At 42.8% G+C, this 27,592-nt stretch overlaps 1 protein-coding gene across 1 annotated transcript in view; it reads left to right on the forward strand.

Annotated features, from left to right (window-relative positions):
- The first annotated feature begins 4,788 nt into the window (after positions 1–4,788).
- The window catches only part of Klp98A (kinesin-like protein 98A), a 471,801-nt gene continuing 448,997 nt past the window's right edge, over positions 4,789–27,592 (forward strand). The window contains exons 1-2 of the mRNA XM_067156284.2: positions 4,789–4,972; positions 5,203–5,272. Of these exons, the coding sequence (XP_067012385.2) occupies positions 4,926–4,972; positions 5,203–5,272 (117 nt within the window). The 5' untranslated portion in view covers positions 4,789–4,925. The remainder of the gene's footprint in view (positions 4,973–5,202; positions 5,273–27,592) is intronic.

Below are 27,592 nucleotides of genomic sequence, written 5' to 3' on the forward strand. Positions count from 1 at the left end.
AAAAAACTTGAAGGACATTCGGGATCTGCATTGATGACTTCCATGTCCTTCACTTCGGTGATAACTTCCGCATGGAAGCCAACATTATCGACGAACTCACTGACGATGGGATGAAACTGCGGCGTAAGTGCAGCAATAAGTTTTTGCCCACTTTCGTCTAAGGAAGGCGGCACATACTGACCGCCCCCATTTTGTATAACTGTACCTTATCTTCGGCATTTGCCTGTTTTGCCCTCTTCTTCATGTTTTCGTAACATAATTTGAGAGACTTCCATTCCCGCTGGACCACGTTCCTGGAATTGTACTCCAGTGCTATACGTTTCCAAGCTTCCTCCTTAGACTTCGTAGTGGAGCTGTCGGTCTTTTTATTTTCTATGATACCCTTGTGTTCTAACGCAATATCGATAAGCATATCTTTCTCCTCTTTCTTAAAATTTGCAGTACACGTCTTCTTACTACACTCTTACTTCTCCATTTTGCTGCTTTGTTCACGTATCGCAGACAAATGAATGTGGTGTCGCTACCGGTGTGCTAGCCGGCTAGCCAGCCAGTGTCTTGGAAAAGGTGCGGTATCCAACTGATGAGCCCATGCCGCACTCTGGGCGCAACACTGGTAACTTTTGACGATTGAGTTTTCTGAATTTTATTTCTAGCTATCTCAGTCGGAAGCCAAATTAAGGTCATGCTAGCCCGGGAGGGCAATATAGCAAGTGGAGATGCAATTCTCCCCTAGTACGTCGGCACTGCATTGTGCTTATCACATGTATGGCTTGCAGTGGTGTTGACCTTCGACTTCCAACTAGCCTTCGTCTCCGTCTGGCACCTCGCGCTCCTCTTTAAACTAAGGTTCTTTGCCTTCCCCATCTCCTACATCCATCTGATATCCTCATACCTAACCAACTGCACCATCCAGATATCCATAAACAATCAACTCTCCCCACCCTTTCCTCTCACTCTAGGAGTCCCCCAGGAATCACCCCTCTCCCCACTGCTCGATATCCTATTAGTAGCAGATATCCCTCAACCCCCTGCTCCCACCCAGCTCCTACAGTTTGCAGATGATACAGCAATCCTGGCCCCCCAATACTCGGTCCAAGCCATCAACCGAACCATCCAACCTTACCTCGACACCTTCCTCTCCTGGTGCGATCGGTGGCACCTGAAACTAAACCCCGATAAGACCCAAGCCACCCTCTTCCGCCGCAACCGAGGTAAATTCAGCACCACCCGCAATCCTAGTCACCTCAACCTCTATGTCCGGGACACACGCATCTGCACCCAACCCACCATAAAATACCTCGGCATCCTCTTTGACCAACACCTAACCTTCCGTCCCCACTTCCAACACCTCAAATCCAAGACAGCCAATCGTGCCCGACAGGTGCGGCGCCTAGCCGGCACGCGGTGGGGTCTCAAATCCTCCCTCCTCCTCCACACATACAAATCCTTTGTCCGACCACCCATATCCTATGGACTCACCACCTGGGCAGTCATAACCATATCCAAACCTAACCTCTATCGCCCCCTCCTCTCCATAGAACGACGCATCGTACGCCACGCCTTGCGGCTCCCATTCGGCTATCCCACCTCAGACCTACACGACATCTTTCCCTTCCCAAATCTCGACTCCTATGTTCTCAACCAATTTCAGCACGCCTATCAACGAGCCCTGGACCAGGATCACCCCTTCCTAAACCACCTACTCAATGGCCCACCTCCCCCTTCCCCACACTTCATCCAGACACCTTACCACCTTTACCGATCCCTACCCCCACCCTGAGGCGATGCCTCCAAGAGAACTGTGACGGCAACCACCACTCCCCAACACCCACCCCACACCCAATACCTCACCCGCACCCCTAACACCCCAGTTACTCTATAAATCATAACGTAATGGCAATTCAATATCATGGTGAGCCCTCGTCGACGCCCTCCCCACTCCCCAACCAACCAAATAAGGATGTCGACTATACACACCTGTTGTATATAAGAACAACTATTTAACTGGAACATACTGTAAATAATCCAATTAACATTATTATTGTCATCTTGTCTCTTCTACATCATTTACTGTAAAACTCTGGTCAGCTCACATGATTGTATTTACCGTATATATGTCACTTGTAATTATCTTGTTGGTGCATTATTGTTAATAGTCCAAATACAACATTTATCCTAACTTTTATTGTAAAACCCCTTTCATCCCATCTCATTGTATATACTGTATTCTTGTAAATATAACTCTATAATTGGTATCACATTATAAATAGTCCCATTACAAGATGGGTTCTACTCATATAATGTAAATTCCTATTACCCCTGCTCATTGTACATACAGTATTCATGTAAGTATAACTATCAAGTTGGTGTCATATTTTAAAATTCAACATCTGTGTTATATGTATGTGAAAACACTTAGTTCACATCATTGTATATACCATTACTCAAATTCACCAGTTGCAATCGTAATTTGTAAATAGTAATATGAAACGTTGCAAAGTCTGACAAAATTGTAAAAGACCCAAGTTGTAAATAAAGCACACAGCCAGAGGAAAATTCTCCCCCACCTCCTCCACATGCCAAATCACCCTAACCCATCCTCCTACTCCATTAAACCCACAAACCCCGCCGAATCTCCTGGCCAGAGAGAAGGCATTACCTTCTAGGTGGCCTGCCCCTCCCCCTCAGGGAGGGGAATGAAAACTTTCATCAGTCAGTCAGTGGTGTCACTACCGGCGTGCTAGCCGGCCAGTGTCTTGGAAAATGTGCGGTATCCAACTGATGAGCCCATACCGCACTCTGGGCGAAACACTGGTAACTTTTGACGATTGAGTTTCCTGAATTTTATTTCTAGCTATCTCAATCGGAAGCCATAATTTGGTCATGCTAGCCTGGGAGGACAATATAGCAGGTGGAGATGCAATTCTCCCCTAGTACATCGGCACTGCATTGCTTATCACATGTATGGCTTGCAGTGGTGCCGGAGGGATCAACAGATCACTTCTCGACAACACGCCTTCGTCGTCTGTCTCTACAGTGGACTGTCTTCTCCATTACCTCATCCCAAGCTATTTTTGATTCGGCCGGGTGATGCAGCAACTCTAACATCGTACCCAGCCGACCCAACAAAGCATATCGGCCAAACACCAAGTTGGAAGGCGGCCTTCCCACCATGTATTATACCTGTATAGTCCGTGATGTTGACCTTGCGATCTCCGACGAGACCATCCAGACCGATTTGCGCATCCTCGGCGTTCATAGTGCCGCACGACTCTACAACGGCCCCACACCATCACCGGATGTACTTCTGTATATCGACTCTGCAGATGCCTACTTCAACATTCACGATAATGGTGTGTTCATCCAACATCCCCTTCACCGCATGGAATCTACTCCTTCTAACGTCTTCGTGCAGCTCATGGACAACGTGCCAACGATGTCCGATCTTTTCCCCCTTATGATGTCTTCTCTCCCCATCCCTCCCACCCCTGATCTATCACATCCCCAGAGCCCATCTCTTCAGCCACCTGCCGAGGGAACTATTACTCCTGATACCCCTGGAAGTATGTTACGTCCACCATCGACGCCACCGCCTTCGGACCGTAATATCCTGTATAGCTGTGTCGTTCGCGGTGTGGAACCAAGTATACCAGCTGACGTCATCGCCCAGGAACTCCGCCAGTCAGGACTGCCCGTGTGAAGAGCGTTTTGCATCCACAACGTCAGACTCCATCTTCCAACTTCCGAAGACCCTCAACGCCTCATCAACAACGGGATAAACCTCTATGGCCGCCACCATCGAGTTGAACCATCTCGCTCGCCTCCTCAAACCTCGCCCCGACGTACCACACCTCGTCGCCGTCCCCGGCCAGCCCCTCCTCCTCAACCACCTAGTCCACATCTCCGATCTTATCCACCCCCACCCCGTTACTTTTCGCCACCATCGCCGACCTCTCACCTCCTTAGCCTCCTACTCACTTCTCTTGTTAACTTCTCTTCCTTCTATCACATCCTTGCACCTCATCTTGTCCCTTTCAACCTTGGTTAAACCTTCCCTCCTTGGCTTCTCTCTTGGTAAGTTATTCCAATCCCTAACTCCCCTTCCTATAAATGAATATTTATATTTATATATTTTTATTTTTTTATTTTTATATATATATTTTAGGTTCATATGTTCCTGAAAACAAAATATATTCCTTAATTGCGTTATCTGCGTTGCATATAGTGCCCCTGCCCCGTCCCCCAAAAACACACTATTTTGTTTTGTTAGTAATATTCTAACAAGATGAAATGAAGTTGAGCATTTTTTTCTTTTGCAATCTTGACAATAGTGGTAAGAAAGGAATATATTATATACCTTGCACATTGTACGTAATACTGTACATTATATTTACAGATAAGGAAGAGGATGTATAAATGTCCATGAAATTATAAATAACACGTATGATTCGAACGAACTGCTAATGGCATATACCGCTAAGAAATTGGTATGGTAGGCCTACTGAAATTTCTTCAGGAATACAATACGCTATAACTATCTTCGTAGAAACGAATGATATAATATATCTAATTCAGTAATTTGCAGATTCAAAACTGCATAGCCGTTCCAATCGTAAAACAGCATTTCTAAAATAAGATACTTTCAGTCAAAGAGTATGCGTTAGTGCACGTGGACGTCAATCAATAGCGCATTAAGTACGTAAAATTACAAAGTTGGCTACGCTTTTCACTGTTTCTGTTTTTAGCCAGCTCCCTGTGGTCATGAGGATAGCCGATTGAGTGGTGTGTGTGATGTCATTTCGACTATTTAGTGGAGGCATCTGTGCTTGTTATGAGTGTGTGAAGTGATGAACGCGGTTTTTCGAGTGCATCGTGAATATTTTATGTTTTAATTATTATGTGATTCATTGAATATATTGAGGATAATGGCTTCGGTTAAAGTTGCCGTGCGGGTTCGTCCCTTCAATCAAAGGTATTGAATGAATGAATTTGACTGCTGTTCGGAACTGTCATTGTACTTGTGTTGTTTTACTTGTTTATTCTTTGTTTCAATTAACGTCATTTTTTGCGCGTAGATTGAATAATTTTGAATTTTGGAGCTTGCATACCCCAATCTAATTATGACTATAGGCATTCTATCATTACGCTGTATACAGTAAATACGCACTGCAGATATATATTTTTTTCTCTCTTTTTTTTCAGAGAGAAAGACATGGATGCTAAGCTCATTATACAAATGGATGGAAAAAAGACACGGATTCTAAATTCTAAGGTAATTTTAAAAAATATATATATTTTAGGTTCATATGTTCCTGAAAACAAAATATATTCCTTAATTCCGTTATCTGCGTTGCATATAGTGCCCCTGCCCCCTCCCCCAAACACACACTATTTTGTTTTGTTAGTAATATTCTAACAAGATGAAATGAAGTTGAGCATTTTTTTCTTTTGCAATCTTCTGCATGACTGTTCAAAAGTCCATTGAAATAAAGTGTATAATATATAAATTTATTGTGATGTTGCATTGACAATATTCTCATTTAACCGATTTTTATCGGTGGATAAGGTATTCGTTACAATTCGTACAGTTATTAGCTTTTTCAGTATTGGCTTATTCATTAACTACAGTAGGTGGTCTTATTCATTGTAATTACAATTGAGCTGTTAGTTCTTTGTTTTCTCATTGTTTAAAAATATTTTTTCGTCCAATTATGTTTTCTTTTGTGTTAGTGGCGTAGCATGAGTATTTCGGTGAACCCCATATACTTAATGAGTAGGTACACAAGAGGTAGAGAAATAACGTCAGGATTGATGATGATAATTGCTGTTTTAAAACAATGAAATTAAAATTATCGGTCCCCAGACGGGGTTTAAAAACATAACTTTTTGAATTTAGGAAACCATAGAAAAACACTTCTAGGGAGGTTATGACTGGCATTTTAACGTACGGTATCTCTATTTTCAGTTGCTGCATCTTGTTTGTAGCAGACAGGGATTCGAAACCTCATTAAACCCGTATACTTCTGCTGCAAGTATTGTAGCTTAGACTGTTTAGCTCCATTTAAAATATAATATATAAACATAATATATTTACTTCATCGCATCGTCTCATTGTATAATTATGGATTCCGTACGTTAAATGTCTGCTACGCTAGTTGTGAATCTACAGTAGTTCTCAATTCTGAAATTCTGATCTGCAACAAAAATATACTAAAACAATTACTGAACTTGGTGCCGAAGGCTAAAACATTTGTGGTGGTCGTGTTCGTTAAGACGTCAGGTCTCAATGGTCTGACACAGTGGTTAGCCGGTTCGAGTCCCGTTGGTCGAAACAGTTTTGTCCGGCAGGGTAGGAGCGGTGGTGGTACTGTATACTGTGGGACTGTATCCAAACCTCTCCACTGTGTTCATGTGGAATGAGGGCAAACGACGCTGTTAACGGTGATTCGTCCGTCAGATAGAGACGTTAAGCCTTAAACAGACCTCTTGGTGCTATTTGACAGGAGTAGGGTATGTGCCGGCACCGAGTTTCCCCCCTTTTCCTACCTGTAATAATATATCACGTCATTCAATTCATCTCATCTTCTCTGTTGAGGTTGTCGTCAGGTTGCAAAAGCTCGCTACGAAGATTCATCTCACTTCATACCCGAGCCTGTAGACTTAGAGAAACGGGACAAGGATTGTATATACATATTGGCTTTATATCTCACTTGGACGGTTTTCGGATATGCTGCGGCGTGGTCCCACGGGAGTTCTTACGGTACCTAGCGGTAAATCTACCGACTCGAGTTTGGCGTATTCAAGCACGTTAAGGTATCACCGGACTGACCTGGGGTCGTACTTCGTATCCACCAAGTTGTACTGTCGGAATCAGTCACTCTGACACTTTCGAAGTTTGTTCTTATGTCTACTTTGTAGGTATATCTTAGTGGGTTTTCGGTGTAAAGTTTTGGAAGTGAAGAAGCCATGGAATGCACTTTCAGAAAGCGACGTCGGAAAAGTTTAGGAAGACAAGCTTTTCTTGGCAGTATTCAAATTAATATTTTTCTTATTTAATTCAAAGAATTCATTATAGACCAACGGTAATCGGAAGGTGCATTATGGTGATGGGTGTGGAAACTATCCCACTCTGTCAGTCTTGCACATTTCTCTGACGGTGGGGGGAAAAACGAGATCTCGCATCATCGTGATTTAATAGCCTGACCACGTATGTTGAATGTTTTGTTGTCCAATTGGTTGCAACACACATTGGAATTGACCATCCGATTGTGCGGGAGTAGTTCATGGTATAATCCTATTTGCATGAATATTTCGCTTCGGCCATCTGTCTTCTGACTCCAGAACAATTTTCTTGTCTCGTAACACCATGTGGTTTAGGAGGAGAGTTACACGTGGCTTGGTGGTAGCATGGTATATACCGGTATATATAGGGCAGGTCTACAGGCTTGCTGTTTCTAATGTCTTCAGCGCTCCCCGCTTTGGATGGGGGTGGTAGAATAACATCCACGGTATCCCCTACCTATCATTAGATAGACCAGAAGAGATCCCAGGGGCTGTTAACTTGGGAGCGTGGATTAGTGACCACGGGGCCCGTAGCTGAGTCGTGGCACTGTTTCCACTTCTGCCAGGCTCCTCACTTTCATCTCCTGCCCGACGTCTCTTGGTCAACTCTTGTTCTTTTCCGACCCCGAGGGTATTATGTTTACGAGGCCTACGGAGTCTCATTTTCACGCCCTTCATGGCCCTTGCCGATACCTTCGTTTTTCGAAGTGTTTGTACCCTTCCATTTTTTTATGTGCGATTAGTGTTAATAGAGGATGGTTGTCCAGTTGTTCTTCGTCATAAAATAATAATCACCACCACCACCACCTCTTCCCTCATAGTCAAAGACTTATTTTATCTTAGTCCCTTCCTTTTTTAAAAAAAATGTCCAGTCCTCTGGAAAATGGATCCGTTCCGTTTCGTAATACAGATTGTATATATCCAGATTTTATCTGACAATATGTACGAAACCTCCAACGAGAAAGGTACTCGAACTTCACCTAATATTAACACCACTTTTATTCTCGAGCCGTTAGGTTTGGAACATCACCTTCTTCTGACGGTTTTCAAGAGTGATCCTCGAATTGAATTTCGTAGAGCATCTCCATATCTATTAAAACACTCAAAACTGTCTGGCCTTTCTATCTTGTGCACTGTCTCAACGAACGGAGATAATGTCCTGTAATAAACTACACATTATTTCATTACGTGTTCAAAAGAGGAATTTGGCATGGTGGTGCTTTGATTAAAGATGATCTGTCAGATGAATAGTTCGTTTCATAATAAGTTAATTCATATTTTGTAAATGGACAGTGAAAGAATTTCCCATTGATTTCTTCTCCTCGGATGGATTGAGTGGGGTGGGTGAGTAAAAGACAAAGTTTTCATTCCGTACCCGGACAAAGTATGGTGGGCCTCTTGGACGCTTACGCCGTCTGTCGGGCCTGTGGGTCAGGGCGGTAGAGTAATATCTGTGGTAACCCCTACCTATCGTAAGAGGCGACTAAAAGGGGGACCAGGGGCTCTGAACTTTGGAGCGTGGGTTGGCGACCACAGTTCCCCTAATTGAGTCGGACATTCCGTCCACTTACTTGTGTCAGGCTCCTCGCCTTCATCTTTTCTGCCCGACCTTCCTTGATGAAAACTTGCTTTTTTTTTTTTTCATTCCCGACGATATTAGGTTTTCGACTCTTAGCTAGTATTTAGCTGTCTCTATAGATCAGTGGTAGTGTCGGCCTCCGGATCCCAAGATAGCGGGATCAAACCTGGCAGAGGTAGTCAGATTTTTTGAAGGGCGGAAAAAAGTTCATTCGACGCTCCATGTCGTACAATGTCGGCATTTAAAAAATATCTGGTGACACATTTGGTGTTTACCCGACAAATGAATTAAATCTCAGCCACAGACTCCCAAGAGAGTTTCGGTTTACTTGGTCTGCCATCTAGTAGGCCCAGAGTAAAACGGAACGTCGAAATTGACGAGCATACAGCCAGATGGCTTCAGATTGAAATGTCTGCGCACGGTAGCTGAGGCCATACGAATATTATTAGTATTAGCGAGTCTTTCATTTTCACGCCATTCGTGGTCCTCGTCTTTCTTTGGTCGATACCTTCATTTATCGAAGTGTTGGACCCCTCCTATATTTTTCCTCTGATTAATGTTAATAGAAGATGGTTGTCCAGCTTTACTTCCTCTTAAACTAGGAATCACTACAGACCCAGGAGCTCTTAACTTGGGAGCGTGGATTGGCAACCACAGGGCCCTTAGCTAAGTTATGACTTTGTTTTCACTTGCTTGTGCCAGGCTCCTCACTTTCATCCATTCTATCCGACCGCCCTTGGTCAAGTCTTGTTCTTTCCCGATCCCGACGGTGTTAGATTGCGAATCCTGGGGAGTCTTTCATTGTCTCGCCCTTCATGGCCCTTGTCTTCCTTTGGCCGATATCTTAATTTTTTGAAGTGTTGGATCCCTTCCATTTTTTTTCTCTCTAGTTAATATTAATAGAGGATAGTTGCCTAGTTGTACTTCCTCTTAAAACAGTAATCATTACTACCCCTCCCTCCCCCTCGTGGTATTAGGTTTGCGAGGCCTATGGAACACACCCTTCGTGGCCCTTGTCCTTCTTTGGCCGATATTTTCATTTTTCAAAGTGTTGGACATTGCTATTTTCCCTCAAAGTGTTAATAAAAACAGTAATCACCACAACCACCACCGCCACATCGGCAAATGAAAGAAAAGGCCACAGAGGGCGTAAAATTTAGAGACTCCCAAGACCTCGTAACCTAATACCGACAGGGCCGGAAGAGACGAGAGTTGACCACGGGTGGGTAAATAGGAATGAAAGTGATGAGCCTGTCACGAGTCCGCCCCCTCCTTTAAGGTGTTTTTTTTTTTAATTTTATAATTTGCTGGTATAAACATATACTCAGTCAGGCATAAAATTGCTCATGTCTTGAGGTTGTATATCACAATGCCTCTCGGCAATTCACTCTTAATATTGTTGAGGTTTGGTTTTCTTAACAGGCGCATATCGATTACCCTGCTCGAGTTTCAGACTTAAAGTATATGCTGTAGAACAGACGTGCTCACGCTGGGCATTTCGTCCCGCGGGCGCATAGACGTAGGCTGCCCGCTTTTATGTCAGACCAGTCCGGCCGCACTGGGCTAGCCTCAACGGGCGCCCAGCTGAGCACCTCTACTATGGATCATGCCTGGGGTAAGCAGAAGCGGCCCTGCTATCAAATCCGCAACTGGGTCGACGAATGCCAGCCCATCGTTTTCAGGACTGCCAGTAATCCAAACATAGAATCCAGCCACTAGAGTGGTATAGCAAGATAATAGAAATTCAAAAACCGAGTGAGTTGGCTTTGAGGTAATTGTTGTGTAGCTGTTAGTTTCCATTCGCCGGGGTGAGTGGCTCAGACGGTTGAGGCGCTGGCCTTCTGACCCCAATTTGGCAGGTTCGATCCTAGCTCAGTCCGGTGGTATTTGAAGGTGCTCAAATACGTCAGCCTCGTGTCGGTATATTTACTGGCACGTAAAAGAACTGCGCGACTAAATTCTAGCACTTCGGCATCTCCGAAAACCGTAAAGTAGTTAGTGGGACATAAAGCAAATAACATTATTATTAGTTTCCATTCGGTAGATAGTGAACTGGAACTCCAACGTCGGGAGCCCTGAAGATAGTTTCCCATTTCCCATTTTCACACTGGTAAATACGAGTATCAGGACTGTGTCTTAATCGAAGCGCCGACCGTTACCTGCTCAGGCCTAGACTTTTCCCCAACGGTATTACGTATGGAGGCCTAAGGGGTCTTTCATTTTCATGCCCTTCGTGGCCCTTGTCTTCCTTTGGCCGATATCTTCATTTTTCCAATTTTCCACCTGTCGAATAACACCAAAAGATCTGCTGAATGCTTAACGCCCCCATCTGTCGGACAAATCAGCATCAAATTCGTCATAAACCCTCACTTCATATGAATTCTGCCGAAAAATAATGTTAAAGATCCACTTATATTATACCAGAGAAATAACGAGATTAAGGAGGAGGTATAGGTTGGAAATAAATAGTTAGGAATGGCTGTGGAAGTAAGGATAAATTGAAGGAACTTACCAGGAATTTGAATTTGGTGAAGAAGTCACCTAAGAATAACATTTTTCCGGGTGACTTAGCTGTGCGGTTAGAGGCGCGTGGCTGTGAGCTTGCATCCGGGAGATAGTGGGTTCGCATCCCACTGTCGGCAGCCCTGAAGATGGTTTACCGTGGTTTCCCATTTTCACACCATGCAAATGCTGGGACTGTACCTTAATTAAGGCCACGGCCGCTACCTTCCAACTCCTAGGCCTTTCCTATCCCATCGTCTCCATAAGACCTATCTGTGTCGATGCGACGCAAAGCCACTAACGAAAAAAAAAAAGAAAAAAAGAATAACATGATGGCAATCATGATTGGCAGTCATACGAATTTTACCAAATAATGGAAGGGTATATTGGGCTATAGGTACTTGAAGCCAGGAACAGGTTTCAGGAATCAGTAATGAACAATGGAGTGTGTCTGTGAGGATTTACAGAAGGCAGACGTATTTATTCAGCACTGCGTAAAGATTGTTGGATATATGCCCAGTTAAAGGAAGTGACTAATACAAAGATATTTTCAAAAAAATACAAAAGTAGAAACAAGAACAGCAGGTGGAATTGATAAGATTTCTGGGGATATACTAAAGGTAATGTGTTGGAAAGTGCTTATTTGATTACTGCTTGCTTGAAGAAGCTATACCAAATGAATAGAGTGCACGATGGAAAGGATGAATAAACATAAAGCGGAGAAGTACAGGCCAGTCAGCTTCACATGTATTGCCCCCGTGTGGGTGGAGGTGGTAGAATAACACCCAATGTAACCCCTGCCTGTCGCAAGAGGTGACTAAGTACCTCAGGGGCTCTTAAATTTGGAGAGTACCGGGCGAGTTGGCCGTGCGGTTAGGGGCGTGCAGATGTGAGTTTGCATCCGGGAGATAGTGGGTTCGAGCCCCATTGTCGGCAGCCCTGAAGATGGTTTTCCGTTGTTTCCCATTTTCACACCAGGTAAATGCTGGGGCTGTACCTTAATTAAGGCCACGGCCGATTCCTTCCCACTACTAGGCCTTTCCTATCCCATCGTCGTCATAAGACCTATCTGTGTGAGTGCGACGTAAAGCAAGTTGTAAGAAATGGAGAGTGGGTTGGCGACAATTGGATCCTTAACTGAGTCCCGGCATTGCTTACTTGTGCCAGGCTCCTCACTTTCATCTGTCCTATCCGACTTCCCTTGGTCACCTCTTGTCTTTTTCCGACTCCGACGGTTATCACGTGTGAAGCCCTGGGGAGTCTTCATTTTCACGCCCTTCGTGGTCCTTGTCTTTCTTTGGCCGATACCTTCATTTTTGACGTGTCGGATCCCAATAATTTTTTTGTCTGTGATTAGTGTTAATAGAGGACGGTTGCCTAGTAGTACTTCTTCTTACAACAATAATCACCACCATCACCTTCACATGCATCTTACGGTATGTAAGTTCTGGGAGAGGATACTTTCTGATTTATATTAGATACGTTTGTGAAATTACGAACTGGTTTGATAGATTCCAGTAAGGCTCAACTTATAGAATTCCAGTAAGGTATAACATATATTTTAGATTCAGAAGGTTGAAATGGTCTATATCGCTATTTACTTATCCAAGGCTTCTGATAGGGTAGATCATGGGCTACTACTGACGAAAATGAATTGGACTAAATAAAAGAGTGGCTGAATGATCGGCTACATTTCTAAAAAATAAAACCAGAGTAGGTGAACAGTTTTTTGGTCCTTTAATGATTAAGAGGGCGATTGCCCATTACTTAAGATGATGTAAGATCACATTTTGCTCGCAGATCCACGGCCACTCGGTGAGGCATAGATTCAACGACTTGGCGGAAGATATCCTTGAGTATCTGGTACCACAAGCGCAACAGGAAGTACCTCAGTTGGCCTACACTGCTGGGAGGTTGTGATGTAACGCTAACCCGCTTCTCCAAGTTGAACCACAAATGTTCAGTGGTGTTGTCGGGACAATTTAGGAGCCATGGTATTAAAGCAAATTCACCATCATGCTCCTCGATCCAGTCCTTCACAGTCCTGTCAGTGTCACATGGCCATTGTCCTGTTGGAAGTGTCCGTTGTAATCAGGGAACACTGTTGACATGAAGGGATGGATTTTGTTCCGAATAACGCCCACATACAGATAGCTGTTAGGGATTGGTGTACCAGAATAAGGGGCCCCTGTGTGTCCCATAAAATCATCGCCCAGATCATGACAACTCCTCCACCAACCTGTCTCCGTTCGACGGTGCAACCACGTGCAATAGCCTCTGATGGATTTGGACCATCGGACCAGGCGACCATTTTCTAATTATCCGCAATCCAGTGGCCTGGTCATCGCCGTTGTACCTATTCGCAATTTTTCAAACTTCGACCTACGGTCGCTCCGAACAATGCGCGACAGCCTCCGCTGGTCTCTGGCATCAACGAGCCGCTGTCGACACACGGCTGGACGACGCGTCGTTGTTTATCCACCGTTGCACCGCTTTCGATACACTACAGTGACACGACAGCGGCCAACAAGCCGCGCCGTTCTAGAGATGCTGGTACAAAGGGGCTGTGTCATCACAGTTTACCCGCTATCAAACGTGAAATGATCGGCCACTTTTCCTATTCTAGTGCTGGAGACAGTGGTGGTGATGGTGGTGAGGATTATTGCTTTAAGAGTGAAGTACAACCATCCTCTATTAACACTAATCAGAAGGAAAATAGAAGATGCCCAATACTTTGAAAAATCAAGGTGTCGGCAAAAGAAAGACAAAAGCCACGAAGGGCTTGAAAATGAAGGACTCCCCAGGCCTCGCAAACCTAATGCTGTCGGGGTCGGAAAAGAACAAGAGAGATGGGATAGGATAGATAAAAGTTAGGAGCCTGGCAGAAGTAAGCGGAAGCAATGCGAGGACTTGGCTAAGAGCCCCGTGGTCACCAACTCACGCTCCCAAGTTAAAAGCCCCTGAGGCCCCTTTTAATCGGCTCTTACGACAGAAAATACATGATCACAGACACCCAGCACATAAAACCAAAACAAGGGTGAATGACGCGTGGATGAAGATTAAGAGTGATTTTAGTGTTGTTTCGTCTAGGGTTTTGAAGATTCTTCTTATTCTGCTGCCGCTTTTTCCTACACCTGTGGGATCGCGCGGGTGTGAACTGTGTCGTGCACGTGGATTTGGCCCTGTTTTAGGACCAGTATTCGGGAGATAGTAGGTTCGAACCCCACTGTCGGCAGCCCTGAAGATGGTTGTCCGTGGTTACCTATTTTCACACCGGACAAATGCTTGGGCCATGGCCGCTTCCTTCCCACTTTTAGCCCTTTCCTATCCCATCGACCGAGCTCGATAGCTGCAGTCGCTTAAGTGCGGCCAGTATCCAGTATTCGGGAGATAGTAGGTTCGAACCCCACTGTCGGCAGCCCTGAGAATGGTTTTCCGTGGTTTCCCATTTTCACACCTTAATTAAGGCCACGGCCGCTTCCTTCCCACGCCTAGCCCTTTCCTGTCCCATCGTCGCCATAAGACCTATCTGTGTCGGTGCGACGTAAAGCAACTAGCCTATCCCATCGTCGCCATAAAACCTATCTGTGTCGGTGCGACGTAGAGCAACTTATGAAGAAAAAAAAGAACTATTTTAGGAACGGAGGCCCGTCCTGACTCCAACCCTATGTAGAGTGATGTACACTATTGCGTGTTTCTGTGGTGGTTGGTAGTGTAGTGTGTTGTCTGAATTTGAGGAGGAGAGTGTTGGGACAAACACAAATATATAGTCCCCGAGCCAAAATAATTAATCAGACGCGATTACAATCCGCTTCCCGGCCGGGATTCGAAACCAGGCCTTCTGAACAGAAGACCTCAACGCTGACCATTCAGCCCAGGAGTCGGAGTAAGTCAGGATATAATACGCTAAATGTCTGGCTCCGTGGCTAATTGGTTAGCGTGCTGGCCTTTGGTCACAGGGGTCCCGGGTTCGATTTCCGGCAGGGTTGGGAATTTTAACCATAATTGGTTAATTCCGCTGGTACGGGGGCTGGGTGTATGGGTCGTCTTCATCATCATTTCATTCTCATCACGACGCGCAGGTCGTCTACAGGTGTCAATTCAAAAGACCTGCACCTGGCGAGCCGAACTTGTCATCGGACACTCCCGGCACTAAAAGCCATTCGCCATTTCATTTTTAATACGCTAAATAATAAAGCAGCACATCGCACCAGCAGCTGGTATTTCTTCCGTCTTTACTTCCTCTCGGGTGTGCTCGCGATATGTGTACGGTACTCCCTTTCAGATATTCAGCGAACATTCGTATGAGTGTATTCGGCGATGTATGGAGGAGCCATGAAGTTGTGATATCGAATTAAAGAACCCCTGGGTTGCTTCCGAGAGAATATTGCGACATACTGTACTTGTATGTTGTAGAATAGCTGTTGTTAATAATAATAATAATAATAATAATAATAATAATAATAATAATAATAATATCGCATGGCCTCAGCTACCATACGCGGACATTTTTAATTTGACGCCATCTGGCCGCCTGTTCGTCATTTTCGAAGTTCCGTTTTACTTTAAGACAACTTGATGACAGAGTAAACCGAATCTTTCTTGGACGTCTATTCTTCTTCTTCTACCGCTCTTTCTACACCTGTGGGTCGTGGGTGCGAACTGCGTCGCACATGGTGATTTGCCCCTCTTTTACGACCGGATGACCTTCCTGACGCCAACCTTATATGTTTTTGTGGTGGTTGGTAGTGTAGTGTCTGAATATGAAGTGGAAAGTGTTGGAACAAACACAAACACCCAGTTTCCAAGCCAGAAGAATTAATCAAACACTATTAAAATCCCCGACTCGGCCGGAAATCGAACCCGGGACCCTCTGAACCGAAGGCCTCAAGGCTGACCATTCAGCCAATGAGTCGGACGTTTCTTGGACGTCTATTGCTGAGTTTAAATTAATTTTGTCAGATAAACACCACATGTGTCACCAGAGATCTTTTACATGTCGACATCGTACGACATGGAGTGTCGAATGGACTTTTTCCGCCCTTCAAAAATCCGACTACCTCTGCCGGGTTTGAACCCGTTATCTTAGGATCCACAGAGGCAGCTATATTGGCTGTAGGCTGTAGGCTGAGGTGAAGTTTTCATTTATCCTTTTCTCTCGTATTGTCTTCTGCTATACAAAGGCTTTCCTCGATTGATTTGTACTTTTTAATAGTAGCAATAATAACATCGTTATTATTTAACCATTCTCAGTACCAGGGTCCGATAAACCCATTAAAACAACAGTGATGGAAATCATGATCAACACATTTATTGCATTATCCGTGTGGGTAATTGTGACCTCACCAGTGAGAAATATAAATTGTGTTTAATTGCTGAATGTGTTGAACAGTCACAGAAACAGAGGACAAGCTAAACTTGTTTTCCATTTACAGGAATGCGTGGCACTATTCGAAGGTCTTAAGAAACACTATACGGAAGAGGAAAAAGAAAGGCTTGTATTTTTTATGTCTGACATAAACTTGGCAGTAATCTGTAAATTGATTCCGTACTTCAGCACATCCTAAGCTGACTGTTTACATATGAAATATTACTATCTGAAATGACTTATATTAGAAACTCCTGATGACACTTCTTTCTTTTAGACGCACACTCGTGTAAACGTAGTGAGAGATAAGTAAGGGTATAAACCAAATGCTGCTTGTTTGATTGGCCAGTATGCCATTATATAACGCCATCACATTCTGTTGGTACTTTTAAGATCTGCCTTTTGTAGCGGTGAGTGGCAGCATCTACTCTTCACAGATGTAATGTGTATAATAACCGGTTTAATTGTTGAGGTAAAAAGGAAATTGCCCTGCAGTAAAAATAATACTACAGCCATCTAGACGTAATCTTTACATCCTCTTCGATTTACGAGAAACGTGTGATAAGAAATTCCCTGGAGAATTTACTGGCTTTGTTTAAAGAACCAACATATAGTTACTTTCATCTATCCCATCCGACCTACCTTGACCAACTCTTTGTTTTCTTCCGATCCCGAAGGTATTAAAACAACAATCACCACCACAAATTTGTTAGAAGACGTCATGGGATGTGTAAAAGTCTCAAGCAAGTGAAGGATTTTCAATGTTCTTATCTCAACTTTCATTCAATAGCACATGCAATAAATAATCTTTTTTAATTCCACTAATAATGAATATTATTTCTTTCATATCTACGTAAGTACACAGACACATCAAATACTGTGCAAACATAAACTGATCGGTAAACTGTAAAATTTTATTAAAGTATTCATGGACTGTTCTGAGATTTCATGTCTCAATAGTTTTAGCACTCGCATTTAAAACAGATCTCCCTGAAGATGTTTAATGGCCAAAAGCTTGAGTTAAAAAAAATACAATAAAATACCACGAACCTACTACGCTGGCGTAGCAGGGGGAGAGGTGATACTCCCACGTGGCGCGTCCCAGGTGGCGGATAGGGGGGTCCTAACCGGCTTGCCGGCGGACTTGAGGGAAATAAAATACCTCTCGCGGACCAAACACACAACCCCCTGTGGGTGGGGGACGCAGACGAAGAATACACCCACGGTATCCTCTGCCTGTCGTAAGAGGCGACTAAAAGGGGCGACCAAGGGATGATTGGATTAGAACCATGAAACTATTTGTGATTAGTACCACCACGCGGGGAACACCATGGGTCGCTATTACTTGCGCGTAGTACCACTATGTTAGGCACCGCGCGGTCAGGCTTTTACGGTACCTGTGATTAGTATCACTATATGAGTGACACCAGGGTTCTGGCTTGCCTATGATTAGTACCAACTATATAAGGAACACCACGGGATAGTAAGAGTCCCTGTGGTTAGTACACTTATGTGATGAAAACTATAGGTTTGCGTTGCCTGTAAATGGCGCCGCTATGTGCGGAACACCATACGTCTGTATTACATGTGCAAATTTCATAACCTGTCAGTAGTACCATACTATGTGGAATACCGCGAGTCTACGATACTTTTGACTAGTACCGCACCATGACGAATACTATGGTTCTACTTTCCAAGCGATAAGTACCATTATAGTACCTATATTTTGGACCCCTTTACCTTGCAAGCATCACCGATTCAGTATTGAGCTATAGAAGCAGTCCCTTGTGTCAGTATTACTATTGTTTTCCGTCAGTTTCTGAGACTGAGGCATTGCCGGTCGGCTCCACTGATTGTTTTAAATTCATATCCATCCGTTCATTTTGCGTCCTCACGTTTTGAATTCTGGTCAGTGGAGGATTTTGGATTTTATTTTTTCATTGCATTTCGTCTCATTTCGTACCATCAGGTGCCGATGACCTAGATGTTAGGCCCCTTAAAACAACAAGTATCATCATCATTATCACAAAAAATAAAATAATGGGATGGAATTTGTCGTAAGGAGGAGGGAAGGGTGCGCCAGAGTCCTGCAGAGAGACCCAGCCTATGAGCTGCTTAGGCAGTAGGCTGCAATGGGCTTTGAAAGGCTCGAACATAAGAAGCCCGTGACGTCATCGCACGGGCTAAGCACGGGCCGGTCTGGGCCAGCGCTCTGTCATTCGTACGCGGTGAGCCAAGGACAGCGCTGTGGTAGTTCTATGGGCTGACTGCTTCAATGTGTACAGTGTACTGCATGTCAGCGGAGCGCGTTGCATTACGGTCGAGTGGAGCCGATCAAATTTGCTGTGGTTTACAGTTTGACTTCTCCGTCTATCCTGTTATCGGAAACGAATGTGGACTGTAGTTCCTAAAGAAAAGAAACCGTGGCAAAAAATCGTGAAGTAAAAGAAAAAGAGAAGAAACAAACGAACTAAAAACCGCACAATACAAGACTTCTGAACCGGATCCTAAAGTTAAAAGTCGTATTTGGTTGGTATTCAAGCCCTTCAGTTGACGGTGATGGGAAAGACGTTAATTCTGTGTGCTGTGCGATCTGCAGTGAACTTTATGTACACACTAGCAGTTACCCGCGACTTCTCGCTTGGATTTCGTAATTTGATAAAAGTAATCGTTCCTCTGTACTGTACTAGGACATTATCTGAAAATCCCTGAAGTATAAAACCTCACTGAAAAACAGTTTCATTTACCCCCGAAACTCTTTGTAAACCAAGCGTGTGGTGCCTTTTGGGGCTGAGATGACCATGCGACATAGAACTGTACACGTGAGAACGTCTTCTCTCAAGTAAAAAAAAAAAAAAAAATTCTTTATTAATAAAGGAGATTACAAATATATATTGTAGATATGCTCAGGAATTATGTGTACAAATTTTGGTTGGCAGCTATACCCAAACGTACATGCACAATCTCGCTGCTGTAGAATCCTGTAACTCTTCAGCTTTTGAGATAAGTATCCGCATAAAAAGAATTCAACCCCTTTATCAGCCCTTCCTCCACCCCCAACTACGTGGATTTTCCGAAAACAAAAAAGAGTGACATGTTTATTTTTAAAGGACATTCCAAGTACCAAGTTCCATGTGTGTAATGTGTGAAGTTTTTGACATACACTGTAGATATACCGGTACGCATTTTAAAAATTCACCTCCTTTTTCAATTCTTTTCGGTTCCTTAAGTGGTTTTACCGAAAACAAAAAAAAAAAAAACGTGTTTATTGATAAAGGAGCTGCCAAATACCAATTATCACGACTGTTCAGTTCTTGAGATATTTGTATCCTCATGAAAATATTTCACCCCCCCCCCCCCCATCCGAAGTTAATTTTACCCCCAAAAATGAGTGTTTTTTATTTTAAAGGTGATTTCAAATACCCGTTTTCACGTCTGCAATATCTTTAGGTGTTTTAGATATAAGTATCCTCATACAAATAATTCAACTAATATTTCAGTCCTTTCATTCCCCCTTAAGTGGATTTTCCAAAACCAAAAGAATACGTATTTCTTTCTTCTTAAAGGGGACTCTAAATACCATTTTTTTTAACGTCTGTAACAACTTCAGTTTTTGAGATATCATTACCCTAATAAAATTAATTCAACCCCCTTTTCAGTCCCTTTTACCCCCTCCCCCCCCACGTTAAGTGGTTTTTCAAAAAACTAAATACCTGTTTTTTATTTTTTAAATATTAAATATTTAAATTTTCACATCTGTAACGTGTTAAGTGTTTGAGATATACTGTAGATATGCTCATATTAAGAATTCACGCCAGCCCTCATTTCAGTCCTCTTTATTTTTAAAAGATATTATAAATAACACTTCACGTCTAAAGTTTCGAGATATATTGTAGATATGCTCAGGAATTATGTGTACAAATTTTGGTTGGCAGCTATACCCAAACGTACATGCACAATCTCGCTCCTGTAGAATCCTGGAGCTGGCGTTGCCATGGTTACGGCAGTTCATTTCCTTATCTAATTCCGAGAGCAGGGGTAGTGTGGCGCCAATATCTCCATAACGGTCGGGTTTAGGGCCCGTATGGCTTACCGAAATTTGTTCTGTGGGTCAAGCGGCTTAAAATGAGCTTAATCTCGTCGTTGCACGACAAATTCGATATTTCGCCTATATTAGTCTATTATTTTGATATCTCCCCCGTCGCCCCCTACCTCGAATTATTTTGAAAATAAAATACAGCCCATTTACATTTAAAAAAGGATTTTTAGAATCGGGCCAGTGGTTTCTGAGATTACCCTCCGGATATACACAAACTAACAAAATTCGCGCGCTCTCTCTCTCTCTCTCTTTATTATATGCCGGGCTGAATGGCTCAGACGATAGAGGCGCTGGCCTTCTGACCCCAACTGGGCAGGTTCGATCCGGTGATATTTGAAGATGCTCAAATACGTCAGCCTCATGTCGGTAGATTTACTGGCACGTAAAAGAACTCCTGCGGGACTAAATTCTGGCACCTCGGCGTCTCCGAAGACCGAAAAAGTAGTTAGTGGGACGTAAAAGCAAATAGCATTATTATTATTATCTTTATTATATTAGTATAGGTTAAAGGAGTCGGACTGATTTTGCCTTTTTATGATTAGATACAAAACTTGAACGAGGTGTTTGAATGACGCGCATTCTAATGTTTCCGTGTCATCGCACTCCACGACTCTGCCACAACCTGCCAAAGTAATGAAGTTTTCTTCGTGGACTGACGTTCATGATGCTCCTATTCCAACAGATGAGCTGGAAAGATATTTAAAGCAAAATTGTGGAATGGAAGAAGATGGATATAGCGTCCTATTGGAGAACAAATGGACAAAAATATTCAAAATTTCACGTGATCGCTCAGAAAGTAATATGTATGCAAGCATAAAGTTCAGCTTCAGAGATAAATTTCAGTCCAGCGGGCTTCATTCTCTTCCACAACCAGACGATTGCTGATGCTCTTCTTTTCATTCACAGTAATTCCATTCCATCACAATTAACAATGACCAATAAACTATGCACACTAAGTAAAATCTATGTTCAGGTTTGTTTGTGTTGTTGGCGTATTGCACGTCATTTCTGTTTGTATTTTATTTTAAGGTAAACGCGAATGAAGTCCTATGAATATGCTTCGTGTTATTTAGATTCATTTTCAGTTAACTTGGTGTCAATTGCAGACGAATATTAGTTTATAATTAAGTTTCTGTTTGTTTTCAATTATTATTATTATTATTATTATTATTATTATTATTATTATTATTATTATTATTATTATTACAGTGCAGGAGAAATTTCTACCGTTTAATTTCCAAATGCGATTAGCCTACTTAAAATATGTTATTAGCGTACGGTAATTCGTAGAGAGAATGATCCGAATAGTAGTCTGACGTGAACATTTCTTTGTGCACGGCGCACATGTTATTGTGGAGAAGTACTCAAGATTATTCTACTGGGCCCGCCCAGTGCGGTGGACTGCGGTGGGCTCTATGAGCCCAGTGCTGTGAGCCAGTACTAGAGCTGGGAACGGTAGGAGCGGAGCGGAGCAGTTGTTTTCGCTCGTCCTCCGGAGACCTCCGGTAGTCCTCCGATTGAATTCACGGGCGGAAAATTCAAATGCTTTAATGTGGGCAATGTTGTAACGGTGATCTTAGGAGAAATTACAATTTAAATTTCATTACTAATTCCACAGATGCATGTGTTCCCCCACGTTTGTCATTCAAATGCTGTAGTCGTTTCAAGATCGCCGCATTATTTGTTACGCTATGAACAACAGATTTTGATCTGCTGACATTCAGTTTGCAATAGGTGCAGGTGGATAGAATACTGTAGATTGAATATTGGCACATATTATACCGTTGCAAAAGCATTTACAATGTTATTAATAGTAAAACAGTTTAAGCAATAAGTATATTCCAGTGCATGTAAACATGTATTATATACGATGCTCTTACATTGTATTATACGTGTAGCTCATTTATTACGGAAGAGTACGTCCGGCTCCATGACTAAATGGTTACCGTGCTGGCCTTTGGTCACAGGGGTCCCAGGTTCGATTCCCGGCAGGATCGGGAATTTTAATTTTAATTGGTTAATTTAACTGGTACTGGAGCTGGGTGTATGTGTCGTCTTCATAATCATTTCATCCTCATCACGACGCGCAGGTCGCCTAAGGGTGTAAAATCAAAAGACCTGCATCTGGTGAGCCGTTGTCCTCGGACACTCCCGGCACTAAAAGCCATACGCCATTTCATTTTTTTAATGAAGAGTACGAACTGATTGGTATTGGTTATATGCTGTACCGGGCTGAGTAGTTCAGACGGTAGAGCTCTGGCCTTCTGAGCTTAAGTCTGCGGTTTCAATTCCGACTTTGCTCGGCGGTACTTGAAGATGCTGACATACGAGAGTCGCATGTCGGCAGGTGTACCGGCACATGAAAGAACTCCTGTGGGACAAAATACCGACACCTTAACGTCGCAGAAAACCACAGAAGTGGTTATGGGAGTACAATAATAATAATAATAATAATAATAATAATAATAATAATAATCTTTCTATCAATTTACCCTCCAGGGTAAATCCCACCTATACCGCCTCAAGGACATGTCCTGGAGCGTGAGACTTTCGGTCGGGGATACATTTTTGTTTTGTTTTACGTCGCACCGACACAGATAGGTTTATGGCGACGATGGGATAGGGAAGGTCTGGGAGTGGGAAGGAAGCGCCCGTGGCTTTAACTAAGGTACATCCCCAGCATATGCCTGGTGTGAAAATGGGAACGCACGGAAAACCAACTTCAGGGCTGCCGACAGTGGGATTCGAATCCACTATCTCCCGGTTGAAAGTGGGTTCGGACCCCACTGTCGGCAGCCCTGAAGATGGTTTTACGTCGTTTTCCATTTTCACGTCTAAAAATTGCCCTCCTTAATCGTTCCTATCACATCGTCGCCATAAGACGGCATGACGTAAAGCAAATTGTTACAAAAGTTGTTACAAATGAAACACGAACGATAAATGAGAATGTATATAGTTCATATATTCGCCTTCGTCATACGTATAAAGCAGTATTTACCATGTCGCTACCACATCCGTTGCACACCACGGATGGAACGGCAAGAGAGCACGCATTCAATACTGTTCATCCGTCCTCCGCTCGCCCTCCGCTCGCCGACCGAACCAGCGATTGGTTTCCAAGCAACAGTTTACTACCAAAGAATAGCGGAGGGAGCGCTGCACTCGCACTACCGATTGCAATCATAGGAGCAACTGTTCCGTTCCCAGCTCTACGTCCAATGACGAACCGATGCAATCTCAGATGAAACTGTGGAACATGACATAGCTAAGACGAAGACAGACTGCCTAGAGCTGAGAACGGTAGGAACGGAGCGGAGCAATTGTTTTCGCTCTTCCTCTGGAGACCTCCGATAGTCCTCAGATTGAATTCACTGGCGGAAAATTCAAATACTTTAATGTGGGCAATGTAGTAATGGTGATCTTGGGTGGAATTACAATTTAGGCTTCAGTATCAATTCCACACATGCATGTGTCTTTCTACGTTTGTCATTCAAATGCTGCAGTCGTTTCAAGATTGCCTCATTATTTTGTTACGCTATGAATAACAGATTTTGATCTGTTGAAATTCAGTTTGCGTCCGCCTCTGTGCTTTAGTGGTTAGTGTGATTAGCTGCCACCGCCGGAGGCCCGGGTTCGATTCCCGAGTCTGCCACGAAATGTGAAAAGTGGTACGAGGGCTTTAACGGGGTCCGCTCAGCCTCGGGAGGTCAACTGAGTAGAGGTGGGTTCGATTCCCACCTCAGCCATCCTGGACGTGGTTTTTCGTGGTTTTCCAGTTCGCCTCCAGGCAAATGCCGGGATGATACCTAAGTTAAGGCCACGGCCGCTTCCTTCCCTCTTCCTTGTCTATCCCTTCCGATCTTCCCATCCCGCCGTGAGGCCCCTGTTCAGCATAGCAGATGAGGCCGCCTGGCGAGGTACTGGTCATCCTCCCCGGTTGTATTCCCGACCCAGAGTCTGAAGCTCCAGGACACTGCCCTTGAGGCGGTAGAGGTGGGATCCCTCGATGAGTCCGAGGGAAAAACCAACCCTGGAGGGTAAATAGATTAAGAAGGAAAGAAAGAAAGCGCATTTATTACTGAAGATAATTAAGTGATTGGAATTGTTTATATGCTGTACCGGGCTGAGTAGTTCAGAAGGTAGAGCGCTGGCTAGTGGCTGGGACGGAGCGGTGCAGTTGTTGTGACGTCATCATCCGGTTGTACCGAGTAAACTACCGAGTGAATGTACTGTAGCGGCATGACAACGTAAAGGTATTTCACCCGTATATTCAGTGCCCTTTTCTCACAACATAACTGTTTCGCTTAATGCAGCAATGTTGTTTTCTTCTGCTGAAGCCGACTACCACCCGTCGCGTAAATGCGGCCGCAAAATGTGCATTTTGCTGATGTTGTAACGATTCAAATCCCGTTACAAGATGATATCTGTATTTTTATTATTTTATTATTTGATCTGTATTTTATTATTATTATTATTATTATTATTATTATTATTATTATTATTATTATTATTATTATTACCATGTCAGTATTATTATTATGTTATCTGTGATATTGTTACTATTATTGTAATTATCCGTTTTATTCAATTCGATTTTGCAATTGCCTGTTGCTTGCAAGATTGTACTTAGATGTATGCATATATACGTATGTGTAGAATAACACTCGATACCTGTACAGTGAGAATTGTTGTATATATCAGAGATTGGAAGTGACGTTGTTATATTGCTATACCACTGGCGATTCTGCCAAGTCATCGCCAAGCCATGGTTACGGCATTGTATTTATTTAGATATGCGCTCACGGAGTTAGCCGCCTCCGGGCTATTTCACCACTGTATGTAATATCTGTCGCGTAGGTGGGAGTATGTCATTGTTATTTCTGGAGATTACGTAGCGGTGTCAACCAACGTCTATATAAGGTGGGTGCATATTGTAGCGTCAGTCATTAGTTATACGGATGCAGTACAGTGAAGAAGTCTACTAGATCAAGAGGCCTTAGTTGGTCAGTCAACCAGTGTGAACGAGAGATGGTGAAGACTCAGTGAGCCATTAATTATTGGTCATTGAGAGAGTGAGACCAAATGGTTGGTCCGTCACTTAGTGGAAGACACGGACGCAAGGGCTTACCATGAAGTCAGAGAGGGCAACCCAGGACCCACCAAGAGGTAATACCATATTGACTTACAAAGAAGTCAGATGAGATGGAGAAGAAGCAGTCACAAGGATGTATCACCAAGTTAGGCGTGACACATCTACAGTAAAAACCAGATCAAAGGAATACGTCGTAATTACACTAAAAGTGTTGAAGGTACAGTCAAGTGAATCAGTGAGGGAAATATTTCGTATAAATTGTTAAATGTCCGGTCAAGAAGAATTCAAATTCATGCCTAGTTTCTTTCAGTTGCAATGTCATAATTTCATATTCTCATCTGTTTTATCGCAACAAGACTCACTATTTTTTGATATATTATTTAAAGAATATATATTGTTCTATCAAACGAATACATAGTTTCATTTCTTTGACAGTAAAATATCTTAACCTCAAAATTAATGGGGAAACCGAACGCCAATCTCCTTTTCCCAGAACTTATATGGTATGTTGTCAAAAGTAAGCTTATTACCCCACACCCTAGAGATAGTCAAGAGTCTCATTCTATTATTGCTGTACTGAGAGACAGCTGGCGCCCTTCAAATAACGTATGTGTAAGTAAGCAGGTAACAAGTAAGTGTGAGTACAAGGTTCGACGAGTGTGTATTTTATATAATGAATATTAATTTTCAGATTTTCAATATTAATTCAGATTAATATGTGTCAAAAGTTAGTCAGACAGTTAGGAATAACACAATGTGGCGCCCAACGTGGGGCACGAAGAAATTCAGAATTTGTTCTGAATGACAGCATATCATAGGTTCATTTTGGGAAGAGTATGCACATTTAAGCCAACGGAACTCATTACCGGTAAATTTCAGGAGTGTAATTTTGTGATATATATTTGTATTTTGGGGATATGTCAAGGGATTTGAAGAGGGAAATTAATTTGAGATCGCGTACTATCACTAGTGAACCAAAGATGGACAAGGAAGACAATAACAAGTCATGTGACGACGAGGTCATTGCATCTGCGGACATCCAAGGTGAAATTCAGAGTAGGGAGCAGGTGAATACGATGGAAAATTCTGAGGAAATTCAGGAAAGTGCAGAAATTGAGAGGCAAACTGAAACTCAAAAGAAAGTCCCAGGGGGGATGAACCAAGATTAATTTTCCTTACTGATGGCCACAATAATTAGTAGTAATGAAAGTCAGAAAAGAATGGAGGAAAAGATTGATACTAATAATGAAAATAATAAGAAAGAGATGAAAGAGATGAAAGAATTTTTTTAGTACCAATAATGAAAATTGTAATAAACAGATTAACTCTCTAAGTAATAAAATGGAACAAATGATTGGTATTAGTAATGAAAATAATAAGAAACAAATGGAAGAATTAATTGGCAGTAATAAAGAAAATTTTAATGTGACCAATGAGAAAATAGATGCTTTAAGTGAATCACTAAATTATAAAATAGATACTAAGATAGTAGAGGTAACTAGTCAAATATCTACGTTAGAAAATAAGTTAAATAAAGAGTGTGTTGACCTTAGAGGAGAAATGGAGTCGAGTCGGAGCGATCTTCATACTCAAATTGAGCATGTCAAAGGAACTTGTACAGAGAATATCAAAGAGTTAAGTAATAAGATTTCTAGTAATCGGGAAGAAATTAACGAGATTGTAGACAAAAGACTAGACAAGATCCATAAAGCAGTGGGGCAAGATATGAGGGAATGTGTCAGTAAGGTAGAAACGTTTGAAAAAGAGCTTGGGCAGGTCAGAGAACTAAAGAATAAACAAGAAACTTTGTCGCAGAAGGTTACAGAGAAAGAGGAAAAATTACAGGAAGAATTGAGAATAATGAAAGAGAATGCGGAGAAAGTGGCGGAA

The sequence above is a fragment of the Anabrus simplex genome, chromosome 1 (assembly GCF_040414725.1).
Source record: "Anabrus simplex isolate iqAnaSimp1 chromosome 1, ASM4041472v1, whole genome shotgun sequence".
NCBI classification, from domain to species: domain Eukaryota; kingdom Metazoa; phylum Arthropoda; class Insecta; order Orthoptera; family Tettigoniidae; genus Anabrus; species Anabrus simplex.